The 14,674-nt window shown below is 37.4% G+C and overlaps 1 protein-coding gene across 1 annotated transcript in view; it reads right to left on the reverse strand.

Moving 5' to 3' along the window:
* Positions 1 to 1,348: 1,348 nt before the first annotated feature.
* The window catches only part of AR (androgen receptor), a 195,472-nt gene continuing 182,146 nt past the window's right edge, over positions 1,349 to 14,674 (reverse strand). Inside the window, exons 6-8 of the mRNA XM_056130004.1 lie at positions 9,324 to 9,454; positions 8,292 to 8,449; positions 1,349 to 7,715 (exon numbers count right to left, since the gene is read on the reverse strand). Of these exons, the coding sequence (XP_055985979.1) occupies positions 7,560 to 7,715; positions 8,292 to 8,449; positions 9,324 to 9,454 (445 nt within the window). The 3' untranslated portion in view covers positions 1,349 to 7,559. The remainder of the gene's footprint in view (positions 7,716 to 8,291; positions 8,450 to 9,323; positions 9,455 to 14,674) is intronic.

A 14,674-nucleotide genomic window follows, 5' to 3' on the forward strand; every position in this document is an offset into this window, starting at 1 on the left:
GGTTGGTAATGTTTGACACTATAACAGAGATTCTAGTTTCAAAATTGTGTTTTAAGGATAATGAAAGGCTCTTTTCTTTAACTTGTATCCAATAGCTTTAAAAGATTTTGATGTGCTTTTTAATAATCATGGTGTTCACATTACAAGGGGTTTCCTAACTCATTAGTAAAGAATTTCACATCTTCTGATATGTTTAATTATTTTAAAGATTTTTTTATTGAATCACTGTGAGAAAGACCATGATATGCTTATTTTGTGGAGACAAAACTAAGGTCAAGAAAATTACACATTGTTGCCCAGTATCATAGAGTATATCACCCAGCCAGAATCCTAAATTCACATACAGGACTCTTGTCCTAAGCTATTTTCAATTTACTTGGCATCCTTTGCCTTAACATTTTAGTTTTTTTTCTCCTTGGAAAATCCATGTTAGATGCAAGCCACAGTGTCACTTTATGAAGAAGCTGACTGTAAAATTAACCTACATGAGTTGGTTTTATGTCATTGTGCAGGGACAAAAAAGGAAAAAAGGGAACTCTAAAGAATGATGGTCAGAAGGGAACAGGATCTGACTAATACATACATCCTACAAACACATTTCTTTAGATAATTATGTGGTGCCAGGATTTGTTCCCAAGTCAGATGCAGTGATAGGAGTAAGCACTGACTTGTAAATTACATTCTGGTACCCTGCTTGGGTTTACCTGGGTGGTCAAGTATGACATGGTCTGTGAAAAATAAGACGAGAATATACCCCTTCATTATCTGAAGATTCTTGAGAACAGGGCAATGAAATACCCACATTTTTAGGTTCCAATAAGGGTGAGGATGAGGTGAAAAGCTTAATTTTATATGGCTTGCACCCAGTAGAAAAAGAGGTTTTGATAAGATGCTTTAATAGGTTAACAGTGTGTATTCGTGCTTTCTAAAGTAGATCCTTTGAAATTTTGCTAGTACCAGGTCAACTTATGCCAAAGCTATCAGAGGGTACATGTACAATCCCTGTACAAAGATCATTTAAATATATGAAAATTAAAGTACACGAAAAAGTTACTGGGCATGATGCCAAATCTCTTCAATAAAGGGATCCAATAAAAGAACCTAATTAAAAGAACCTAATGACATTCATCTTGAATTTTAGATTGTTTTTTGTTTAAATCATTAACAATGGTGATAAGAGGACATTAGTAACATTTTCTCAGGTCTCTTTGTTAACAATAACTTGAGTCTGCAGTCACAACAGGGGCCATGGCCAAGTTTTAGCTGGCACTTCAGCAAAGCCAATATTTTATGTAGTGTATGACATTTCTGAAACCAGACACAGAGACAAATCCAGAGCCAGACATCTATGCCAAGAAACAAGTTTCTGCAATTTTTAATTGTATTTAGAGCAACAAAAGATTTCAAGATTACAAAATGTTAACAGAACACTAGCTGCTGCCCAGTGGAGGCTTACCACCCCTGTGTAAACTGTAGCCCCATCAAAGCAAAATTATTATTTCTTTTGAAAATATGCTTATATTTTTTCTTACTCTACTTAAAAATTTTTCCATCAACATTGAAAATTCTTTTATTCTTGTTACATAGCTCCCTTCTCCTTCCAAATTAATCTCAAGGACAGCATAAAAATGTCATATCTGAGGCACTCCCTGATCCAATATCCACTCTAGGGGAAAGCAGAAAGGTTTATCTTGAATCATCCCAATGGTGTCTATTTTCTTTAGTATCAATAATCCAAATGGTGTCTATTCTCAACACAACAGTGGCTAATGCAATAGGACAAAACCATAGGCATTTCATACCAGCACAGTTGTACCAAAGGCTAAGGTTGAAAGAAATTGCAACACTGCACAGGGTACAGTCTTCAAATGTTAAGAAAAAATAGGATTAGCACCAATAGAGGAGCAGCAATATTTCATAATTTTTCTTCTGTTAGTCTATGAGTGTGTTCCAGTCTTTGGTGGCTAATGCAGTCTACCTTGTTAAGTAGTGACTGTGGGAATTGTTTTAGGTTTCAGGGTCCACTCAGTTCAATTTCTTATTTAAATTCCATAAAAGGTAAAGAGATGAGTGGTATGATGAAAAGAAGCAGTGTCTTTGCCATACTGAATTATGATAAGAAAGAGTTCAATACATGTTATCTGCTTTTTGGCCAAATTGAAGTTGGGGTAAATTGAAGCTGAGTCAAAAGCTGCTTTTTCTTTTAGTATCTACCAGCGGAATTCCAACACCACTTTTTTAGGAGAGACTGGGGCATGTCAAATTGATTGTTACCTCATATGAAGTGTCTATAGTGGAATGGATAATGTAGGTTTTTCTGCCTTCACCTAGAAGGGGTTGGGAGGCTCCGGGCAATACACCCACATATGTCAATCTCTTAACTGAAGGAAAAGTCTTGTTCAGAGATGGATCTGTACCTACAAAACTACAATGTCTAGTGCATTGACACAGTTTTTCTAACAAAGAAAAATGCAATTTCATTATAAAAATCTTAAAATACCAATATCAAACCAGAATTATAGCATACCCAGTAGCAAGAACACCTCAATCACAAGTGAATTTTTTGAAATATGGAGCACTTATTCCAGATTCCCAAATGCAAAAAGTTCCCTCTCAAACAAATATCGGGGAGAACAGAGATACATTTATTCTACTTTTCAGGTCTCCTATGGGGTGGGGGCATCAGCCATCTGGGTGGGCCTTCAGCCTTCCAGCTTTCCCTATGGGTACATTCAAATATGTTCCAATAACTTCACAATCCTTTACACATTCATCTGTCTTAGGATAGTAAAGTGCAATACATCATGTACCCTTATATTTCCCCTTCTTTGCCCTTTGTAAGGCCTCCAGGTAAGGCCCAATTATAGACAGAAATCTCTTATTTATATTATCACCCAGATATATTTTCCATTCTTAGAGAGCTTCCAAAATGTAATTGCAGCATTTTCCACAAGTATATAGTGTCAATTGTACTTTGAACCAAATATAAAGTTACAGAGAAATGTAAGGCTATCAGCACATAGTACATCTATATATAATTAAGTTTTGAAACATTGATACAAATACTAATTTACACTATATTTCAAACACCTACTTTAAACTACAGAGAATTTTTATGCCATTGAAAAATAGGCAGAAATGAAGGTTTCTGTCTGCTTTCCCTAAGGTGTAAAATATAGTTCTTTAAATATTCTCAGCAAGGGCTGAGTTCACATGTTCAATAAACTAACACGGGCACAAGCAAACACAGTGGCCAAGAGAGCTCCAATTTCAATCATGCAATAATGGAGCTTTGAGAATTTGATCAGCAACTACTACTAGAAAAAGAGGAAAACTAGTTTTGCTCATAAAATCACTTATTAAAGGACCTATTATCCTGCTTAATCCCCAAGAATTACTTCCCACTCCTCTAAACATGTACAGTCAGGAAGAAACCCACAACACTCATAGGTTAGTCACCAGCAAAGTTTTTTAGTCTGTCTTTGGGTAGTTTACTAAAGAGGCACTAATGCTTATTCCCTCCTTGTCTTTAAACTTTTTGGTATCTTAGCAGATACAGTGTAATCTTTGGTTATATAATAGGGTTCTTTCATTTCTTTGTAGTTTAATTGCTTTCAAAGATTTTCAATTAGATTAGTGGTGAGAACAGACCTGCTTATAAAAGTAAAGAGGGGTAGAATCCTCCTTTTACAGGAAATTGCACATATTATCTGACTTACTTTAAGTTTGGAATTTGATCCCTAACTTTGCATTCCTGGTAACTGTGTCCTATTATGGAGGAGTATATTCAAAGATGAAGGTCCTCCCTTAAACCATGGTCCTCTCACCTGGGCAACTAGCAGAGGATAACTAAAAGTCAGTTTATTGTTTACCCAAGTCTATGCAGAGAATAACAAGAATACTTCTTAGACTGTTTAGTTTCAGGAAGTGAATCTCTCTGGCAAAGGACTTGGAAGGGGTAAAAAAATAGTTTGAACTTTTGCCCACTGCTGAATTTCAAGGGAATAAAAATGAAGCCATATCTGTCATACCCCTAGTGAAACAAACAATTTGAAGCTCAAAGTTAGGCCACTTGCATTAATTTCTTATTATGTGGATGGATAGTAGGTCTATGGTCTCTTAAAGTACAAGTAGAATACTTCTTGCTATATATGCACATATGTATTTGGAAGAATATTATGGACAGAGAGGAAAGCATCAGCACATGCTTTCTAACCTTTGACAATCACCTCAGCAACTAACCAAAAAACAGAGTAAATATCTTTTTCTTTCAGTGCTGGTGAGCTTCTGCAAAAATATATGCATTACTGGTTATATTTTCAATGATATATGACAGAATCCTTCAAAAATCCCTTCTAAATGAAAAATAACAAGTCTATAAGAACAATGATACTGTTTGTGGCATAGAAAAACAGTAAAACAAAGAACCCAATCCTCATTTCATCTCAGAGGCTAGGCCTGGGCATATTGCCCAATCAATAAGAGCTGAAACTGCCACATTACTTCTTTTTTTTTTTAAACCACAGAGTTTGTGACCCTGGCAGCTGTCTGCTGCCCAGCACAGATGGAATCTTTTCTCTGCTGTTTCTTTTTAATCTTCCCCACTCTTCGTCCAATTGAGAACTGTAAATATCTTTAGAGATAGGTCCTGTGAATTGTCTTGTGAATGATCCTCATCTTCCAGCTCACAAAAGCAGTGGGTCTGGATGGCTGATCCTTCACACATGAGCACAGTGTAGCAACCATATCAACTCAGTTTGTGGAGCAGAATAAATGCAAAATGAGAATTATGAACTTGAATTTGTTGCAACATCAATGACTAAAAGGAAAAAAATACTCCCTTTTATCTGTGGAAGAACAAAGACAAGCCAAAATCTCCTTCGCCCACTGAAACACTAGTTCAAAAACACTAGGTCAAATGCCTTGTTTAGGTAGTTTTTCTCTAGTCTTACCATTTGGTAATTCAGAGTAATTCATTTGATGTTGATTTTAATTACACTGATGTTTCATAGGTTTTATCTTTAAACATTTAAAAATATAATATATTCATAAGAACAAATGTCATAATTGGGAAACCCATAAAGCTGAAAACTGATAGTCTGAGAAAAAGGAGAACCTCCAGTATTTACAAGATGAAATATTAGAATGACATAATAGCATTCATGCACCAGAAAAGATGAAGACCATCTCAAAACAGATATAAAGGGGCTATTAAAGTATAACAGATTTTAAGTGAAAGAGTTATAATTTTTTTCTTCTGTTTAGAACAACTAAAAGTAATTTTGTGGGCTTATTATGTAAACCATATGGTGCCATAACAAAGTAAATCAGAATGTGTCTATTCTACCCCAGAAAGAGAGCCTATTATCTTTTGTAATGTACACCAATCTCGGATTGATATACCCATCACATCTCCCTCATTATTTCAAGAGCTGTTTTGAAATTCTTTTGGCTATCAACACAGAAATCGGTGGAGGAAATTCACCTATATCATGTAATGCCAAAAGAAACTATATTCTCAACAAATAGAGTGAACCAATGAAATGGGAAACAAATTCTTACTAAGAGCTGAGAGAGCAGTACCGATATAAGAAAGTAGGTGAACATTCTGCTGAACTCAGGGTTGGGAAACAAAGTAACTGAACAGAGTTATGCCAAGGACATTATGAAACCAGTGTCCAAGGAACACATTATGAATTCATGGGTAGTAACCCATGGGAGTCACAACAATCAGGTTTTTCCAAAAGATGGCCATGTTTGTATAGTCTCAATATCTCAGCCTTCCTCTGTGAGGCTGCAATGAAAGTGTTACTCTGAGTGAGCATGGTCAACGTCAGAGTCCATATTCAGCAGCAGAGGAGGAATGGAAGTATACTCAACAGATGATGTCCACCAGGGTTTAAACTTTGCCTCTGAAGACTTTAGTTAGGTGTCTTAGTCTCCTCTTGATTTCTTCTCTCTTCTTTATAGGATTTCTGCAGGTGTATCTCCTGCTGGGTAGCAAGATGATCATTTACAGTTTTGGGTTGTAATTATTTCATTCTTCCCTCCCTGGTAATTGATTTTTCTCTTCAAACCTGATCTGGGATCTCCCTTTAGCTGCTCTGAAGTAGAAAGTGGACATGTCTTCAAAGGGAGGGAAGGTAGCATCTCTGGGGACAAGGTCAAAATACACATCTTGTCAAATCCCAATGATACTTTTTTCCAGTTTATTTAAGAACTATAGAGATCTGATAGTTGAGAGAGTACTTGGTAAGAAATCTTAAACTTAATGACATCTACATGTCAGTACTGCTGCCTTGCTAGCCATTTAAGTGGAAGAGGCTTTAGCAGTCTGTGAACATGCCCAAAGATGTAAACAAAGTTCACTGTAATGACTTAAATGCTGTCAGTTGAAACTCAGGATCACAAAACACAGAAGGGATTGTTTTGAGAATTTGCAGCTATAGAAATTCAGGCAGAAAACAGTTGGGTGTATTAAAGATAGGGATAAAGAAGGATCAGTAAACTTCTTAGGTCCAAGGAAGGAGAACAGCAAGTCACCAGCTCCTTTTTCTCTGACTCTAGACTCAAGTTCCATTCAGACCCACAAATGAGAAAGTTAAACTGGATCAGACCATGTCTTCCAAAGAATCAGATATCTCCTCCCTCTGGTCAGATTCTTCAGGGGATATAGCCATGTTTGGACTAGATCTAGTTGAAGTTCTTAAAAAGCTATGGAAATTTCATTTAAGTGTAAAAAGAGAATGATACAGAAAATGGATTAGAAGGGGGAGATATTCACATGCAAAAGAGTTTACAAATAAGAAGCACGTTGTCCAGTACAATGAACTGTACTAGAGTTGAACAGTCAAGCCCTCAGGGACAATGGCCTTAGGCAGGTACTGTTGATCTAGTTGTCCTCTTTGTCCTGTTTTTAATAAGTCCTCCCTCCTACCCCAACTCAACTCTGGGGTCATCCTGCCCTTTAACAGCAATAGCCCTAGGCAGAAAATAATTTTTTCCAGGAGGGAGGGTTAAGAATAAAAGCAGTTCAATTCCCCATGGGCCTAGAATTTCCACCTTATTTTAATGACTGTTATCCTCTTTAAAAATGTTTGTTTTCATAACTTTAAGAGAAAAATCACTAGCAAGTTTTCTGCTTTTGTTTTTGTTTTGTTTTGCCAGAAACTCATAAAAACTAAACTTGCTGTGACATCAGGTGAGTAAATGTTTGTGTGGCTGGCACACGGCATACTGCTATAAACAAGCACAACTTGACAATGGGCCATAGAGGAATCATCACAGATTTAAAGATATACAACACTATTGAAATCATGGGTAAGAGTCATGGTAAGAAGCAGAGTCTAAAGTGCCATGTGAGGGTCAGAGAAGAAGAGGGATTTAAAAATAAGAGAAAAAAAGCACAGCAAATTGAACTATGGAATATCTTCATGACATATTGCACACCAGTAGTGGAAATTTCTCAAGGCATTGCAGAGTCGTGCAGTTATTCATTCAGGCAGAAGATATCTGAAAAGGAAAGTGGTGAGAATGAGGAAATAAGGGATTCCAAAGCTTCATTGGGCATGGAAATAGATGGGCTTGACTTTCCCAGAAAGGATCTTGGGAACTTGCACAGAGATGATCTCTGCCATCATTTCTGGAAAGTCTACGCTCACCATGTGGGACTTGATTAGCAGGTCAAATGTGAACTGATGCAGTTCTCTTGCAATCTGTAGGGGAACAATAAGAGAGGGAGAAAATAGAGTTAGCAGAAATTACCTTCAACCTAGATTTTGCCATCCTCTCACCCCTACTTCCCACCCCCTTTCCTAACCATGTGTGTATGTACATGTGTGTAAAACCACATGTGCAGTAATGGATTCCAGGCAGTTACTGAGGGCTCCCAAGAGATACTATAGCTAACTGACACAGGACAGGTAGGAAATTTCTTTTAACCAGTGTGCACATATTACGTATGCACATGCAAACACACAAACTCACATACACATCACTTGAGGAAAGGGGGAAAAACATTACTTTTTCTGCCTAGAGGACTTATTTGCTCTAAGAGCCTTTTCTGTGTCCCATTAGCTCTGTTCTCAGCTCCTCCACCTCTTTCACAACATCCAGCCGGGACATTGTGACCTGTGTTCCTTTCTTCTCCATTGTATTTTCTTTCTGGAAGACACTCAAAACCAATGGGGAATGGAAGCGCCTCCCAACAGGTTGTGCCAGATCCTAGAAGAACGTATTATCATTTGGCTCTATCAGGCCAAAGCACCCCTACACACACATCATTTGCTTACAGGCTGCACAGAGTCCAGAAGCTTGGTGAGCTGGTAGAAGCGCCTTGAGCAGGATGTGGGGTTTTTTCTCTTGCATGCAATGATACGATCAAGTTCCTTTATGTAGTTCATTCGAAGTTCATCAAAGAATTTTTGATTTTTTAGGCCATCAACTGGAACTGATGGGGGCAAAAACAGAATGAGTAGGAAAAGTCTTTCCATGAAGGAGCATTAGAAAGAGCATCAAGTTTTCTGACTACAAACATAACTCCCACTCCCACTGGGACATGTTTCTGGCTTTCTGTCAGTTGAAATCTAATGTCTGAAACCTTCACTCTGCCAGTAGTTTTAGGGACAAGAATAGAAAGATAAATAAAATTTGAATTTATTCTTCTATGGCTTTCCATTTTTGTGGTATATATATTATGTATATTATATATGTCATATATAATAAAATAAGTACATATTAGTTATGAAATTGTTTTATTATTACCTGTATTTCAGCTCTGACTTTCACAATTAAAACACATAGCTTTATATATTGAAAGTTTGCTTCCTTTTCCCTCAAAAAAGCTAAAGCAGCACTCTTCTTAAAATAGATATTATAAGGAAAGCTGCCAAGTAAACCCTTTCATAGGTCTCTTCCTGTTGGCAGAAGAGAAAATGCCTCCCAGGAGACAATCCTTCCTGTCATACAAGAAATGTAGGGTGACAAGAAAAACACAAACATAAAAAGAAATCTAAGTTGGTCCTTGTCTGTTTTGTGATAGAATTTATGGGGAAAATGTAAAGACTGAAAAGACCTTGTCCCCAAAAGAGACTGTGAGTATGTGAAAACCTAATGGAGATTAATTGCCAGCAAATTAATTTATCTCTAAACCAAAAAAAATCCAATCCTGTTAAGAAAAGGGATGCTAAGAGACAGTGGAGGAGAGAGCGTAAAAGAAGAAAATGCACAGGAGCTGGCTTCTCCCTGGTTATGCTCCAATAGGAAAAATCAGCTTCCATTTGAGCCCCTAGGAATTCAAGGGTTCCTAAACCTCAGGTACTTACTAATGCTGAACAGCAGCAGTGCCTTCATGCAGAGAAATTCTTGGGGAGTGATTTGGAGCCATCCAAATTCTTGAGAAAGGTGCCTCATTCTGACACACTGACTATACATTCGGGACTTGTGCATGCGGTACCTAGGAATAAGACAAATTGTGAAGGAGAGGAATTTAGTAAGACTTAAAATAATCCTGGAGAAAATATCTCAGTTCCTTCTTTAAGCAAGTTCTCCAAGAAGAGTTTTCTGTTTCTCGTCCTGTTTCAGTTATAAAGAACAAAATTATTCTTTCCTTTCCATTAACTTTTTTGGTGTTTTGGGTCACACCTGGCGATGCACCGGGGTTACTCCTGGCTCTGAACTCAGGAATTACCCCTGGCAATGCTCAGGGGACCATATGGGATGCTGGGAATCGAACCCGGGTCATCTGCGTGCAAGACAAGCGCCCTACCCGCTGTGCTATTGCTCCAGCCCCTCCATTAACTTTTTAAATTTTTAAAAAATATTAATCATTTTTAAATGTAGACAAAAGCCACAACTGTTTATAGTGTTCAAGAACTGAAGTTGATTAGATAAAAAAAAACCTAATATTATAATAAATACTTTTTTAAAAATAAAAACTTTAATGCAAAAATTCTTTTATGAGTAATGGGGTTGTTAAGTCCTTGTATAAGGATTCACTAAGCTGTTTGTTGCTAATTGTTAGTTGAGACTTCTGTGTTATTATTTTTGGTTGTTGAATTTACTTGGTTTCTGTGTTACTTTCCCATCTAATCTGATGTGCTCCTACTGAATTTCAGTTGAGGAATTAGGAGGTGTCATGAGGCCACCGTATGTTCTGGGGACCAGGATATAAGGTCTGGATCAATTAGTTGACATAATAGCAGCTGTGGAAGGTGGACATGGCTGTTGGAGCTTCTGGAACTACTGGTGGGTGGTGGAAGGCTACCTATTCCACCTCCGGGAAGACCCCAGAATTCTTTTTTTTTTTTTTTTTTTTTTGCTTTTTGGGTCACACCCGGCGATGCTCAGGGGTTACTCCTGGCTTATGCACTCAGGAATTGCTCCTGGTGGTGCTCAGGGGACCATATGGGGTGCTGGGAATCGAACCTGTGTCGGCCATGTTGGCTGCGTGCAAGGCAAACGCCCTACCCGCTGTGCTATCGCTCCAGCCCCAACCCAAGAATTCTTAATCTGGCACTGGGGTACCTGAAATTTTTCACAGTTTTGTGTCTCTGCAGAGAATATTAGTGAAGTGGTGAAGTTTACGCTTTGGCGTGTCTGCAGCAGTAAGGTATAGATGTGGCTGCCCGGGTTCCTGCTGGGCTGATACATGGCCTGCCCCCTCCCAAAATTCCCCCAGAGTTTTGACCCAGGGGTACCGATTTGTCCATGATTTATTTTGCCTTTCCTTAATAAAATTCCACATTTTATTTTCTTTATATTCAGTTATTGACCTTATTTCTATTTACTTCAATTTCATGGAGTTCTAAGAAATTTTGATATTTTTCCATTAATTTTTTAATTGAACTAGTCATATACATATTTATAAAGTTGTTCATGGATTTTAGTCAGATAAAGTACAAACACCCATCCCTTCACCAGTGTACTTTTCCTACTACCAATGGTCTTAGATTCCCTCCCACCCCCTGTCCCACTGTCACTATGGCAGGCACTGTTCTCTCTCTCTTTTTCTCACTTTCTCCCTCTCCCTCTCTCTCTCTCTGTCTCTTTCCTTTTTGGCCTTATGGTTTGCAATACAGATAATTAAAGGTTATCAGGTATTGCGCTTTACCTGTGCCCTTCACCCTCCTCCCTCAATCTTGTGGCAAGCTTCCAGAGGAGACTTGAGCAGGATTCAAATCTATACATCTGTGCTAAACCCTTTGTCTATGAATTTTAACCTCTTCTTCTCCATTCTTGACATCCTGATAATTACTCCTAATTCCCCAAGTAGGATAGCTTATCAGATGTAATTTTTCTGTCTCTATACTCCTTTTTCTTGAAACAGGGATGGAGACAGGAAAATCTAATGAAAGAACATAAAGGGCCAGTAATATGGTCTTTCTGACCATAGTTCTAATACCTTAGCTGTGGCAGAGTCATATATGTCCTTTAGGTAACCAAATTTGAAATATTTCTATCAAAAGAGACTAAAAATCAACTCAGAATAAAGACACAAGAATTTTCAGGTTATAATAGGTGTTCAGCCTTTCAAGTTCCATACTAGAAACGATAAATGATAGAGAAAGGGAGAGAGAAAAAGAGAGAGATCTGTGGCAAAATAAAGGTTATTTGACATCCACAGTATTGATGGGATAAAAAATGCTTCCAAGGTTGAGTTTGGGGACTGTAGTTTGAAATTTTGATCCTCAAACCATAGGCATAACAGGCCCGGAATTGGCTGGGTGGAAGCTCAATGCCCTATATCAAAAGATATACTGTCAGTCATAATAAGGAGAAAAAGAGGTAGATGATTCAGATTCAATTCATACTGGAAAACAACTGGAAAGAGAAAATGTGTATATAGTATCACAAACAAGTTAGTTGACCAGAACAGTGCTACTCTAAACTCTTTCACCTACGTATTTTTCAATTAAATCTGCTGATCTTGGTATTTGACCCTAATTTGATGACCATTGTAATTTCAAGCCTTGATTGAGGACAACACTGATATGAATGAAGGTCCTGGAATGAAGGATTTTTAGTTCATTGCTGCAGGGCCGGGTGGATAAATGATGAGTAAGAAGAGGTGAAATACAAGGGAAGGAATTCAGAAAGAAGGAGAAACAGTTATGAAAGAGTTAGGATAAAAAATAGCAGGGAGAGAATATTTTTTTAATGGGACATTAGAATGGAAAATATAAAATGAGGGGTAGGAATGAGATTCAGTAGGAGAGCAAAAGTAAGTGGGAAAATAGATAAGAGGGGAAGGCAGCAATGGTGGAAAGAAGTTGACTGTGGTGAAATGGGGGTTCGAAATTTTTTTACCTGAAATTCAACTATATGTTACTTTTTAAATCACAGTACCCAAATATTAAAAAGTTAAATTTGCATCTAAAAAGTTTTCAAAAGAGGAGAAATTGCCTGTCATATTAAATACTCAATAAATCACATGTAAGAAGGTGCCATCATGATATGCTAACCATACTATAGATGAGGAGATTAAGGTTCAGGAAAGTTTAGTAATTTACTCAGTCATACAGGTATGGTTTAACCCATAGCTATTACAAATGTACTTTCAATGAAGAGACAAGGAGAGAAAGAGAGTGAGAAAGAAAGTGAGAGAGGAAGTGAGAGAGAAAGTGAGAGATACATGAAAGTAGAGCTGATCACAGGGTTCGTTAGAGACATCAGCAAACAGGTTGGTTGTCCCAGAGTCACTGCTTTTGGTTTTATCTCTACCTATTAATACCTTGAGGAGACTATTAGCAGTTAGATTTTCAACTAAAGAATTGGAACAGCCCTAGAGGGTACTAAAAATGTTGGGGGAGGCATCTTCTGTTGTCACATTGAGTGGGTTATTTGGTATGTAGTGGAAAGGGCTGCTAGGGATATTTAACATATTACAATATTCATAATATCATTAGGGCTGGAGTGATAGCACAGTGGTAGGGTGTTTGCCTTGCACACAGCCAACAATTTGATTCCTCCGCCCCTCTTGGAGAGCCTGGCAAGCTACCGAGAGTATCTCGCCTGCACGGCAGAGCCTGGCAAGCTACCTGTGATGTATTTGATATGCCAAACACAGTAACAACAAAAGTCTCCAATGGAGATGTTACTGGGCCTGCTCGAGCAAATCGATGAACAACGGGAGGACAGTGATAACAGTGAGTGATAATATCATTAAATAAAAATTATTTTTCTCGAAATGTGAAACATTTTCTAGCAATGACTATTTGATCCTAAGAGCCATAACATAGGTTCTATAACATTTTCTACAAGAAGGAGTATGTGATGTTTCATAAATCCTGGACCTGATATGTCTAGGATTCAAATACTATGGGAGTACTACAGTACCTTTTGATGATGAGAAACATAGCAAATTTTGAGGTTCTACATAGTAACAGTGAAGAAAAAGGAGGATTTACAGAATAATTATTATCTTGCAAAATTTCGAAAGCGGTGGAGCCAGGGACACATTCCTTGCTATGGAAGTACCCATGTTTGATATACATTGGCACCATACGACCACCAAGACAGCACCTCTAGGCGTAGAGCTGGAAGCCTCTGAGCAATTCCAGTTTTGACCCTGATGACTTGAGAGCACCTCTAGGTACTAGGAGCATTATAGTGCAGACCTCAGCATTGAACTGTCTGGCTTATAGGCTGAGCATCATCAGAAGTTGACTCTAGCCCCCCTGAATCCTGCTTAGTATCACAATTCTCCTAAAAATAGAAAATTTTAAAATTAGTGGAGAGATTAGTTCACATGCCCAAGAGTTAATTCAATGATTACAGAACAAATAGGAGTATGGGGGTGGGAAATATATTGGAAAAGAGCTTTAAAATCCCTTCTCTAAAGTATAGATTTAAAGATACTTGGAAATATGGAAACCATAAGGGATTTAAAGTAAAAAAAACTATGATATTCTTAACTTCTATCGGGGAGAGCTTAGAATATGGTAACTATGGACAATAAATTTCCCTTAAAATGATACTGTGGTACTAGAAGAATTCATTGGTTTTATTTTAAGGTATTTCTGGGTTAGAGGGATCAAGGGGATAGAAAGTAAACTCCTGCCTTAAACAAAGGGATTATTTAATGTGAAAATAAACTGAAAGTCCTTGGATAGATTTTTCTGGCCAGCTTCATTCACAATGTCATAAAAAATCTCAAAGAGCAGACAGAGATTAACACTATCAGAGAAAGAGAGTAGCCTAAAGGTAATTATCTTATTTCTTGTCTTTATGGGACAGGTACTTAATATCCATTAGCTGACATATTACTAATAATAACAAACCATTTGAGAAATGGTTCTCGTAGAAATCTGTTCAATTTTACTAAAAGATGAGGGCACTGAAAGAGGAAAGTTAACTGTTTTTCCCAAAGACAATAGTCTAGAAAATTACAGAATTGGTATTTTAGCCAATAAATTAAAATAATTAAAATCTGAACCCTTGACAAATTTATGAAAGATATGTAGAACTGGTGGCAGGGAAGACATCAAGAAAGTCTGTTTTAACAGAGAAGTTGACCAGGCCAAATTCACATAGCTAGAGTCGTGGAGCTGTACAACACCATCAGTTACTATTATGAAGAAGTAAAAGGGCTGAAGATTCCATAAATATATTATTTTGTTTTTATTTTTAAGAATTATTATTATTATTGTGGTAACATAACTTACAATAGTGTTAA

The sequence above is a fragment of the Sorex fumeus genome, unplaced genomic scaffold, assembly GCF_029834395.1.
Source record: "Sorex fumeus unplaced genomic scaffold, SorFum_2.1 ptg000073l, whole genome shotgun sequence".
Classification (NCBI taxonomy): domain Eukaryota; kingdom Metazoa; phylum Chordata; class Mammalia; order Eulipotyphla; family Soricidae; genus Sorex; species Sorex fumeus.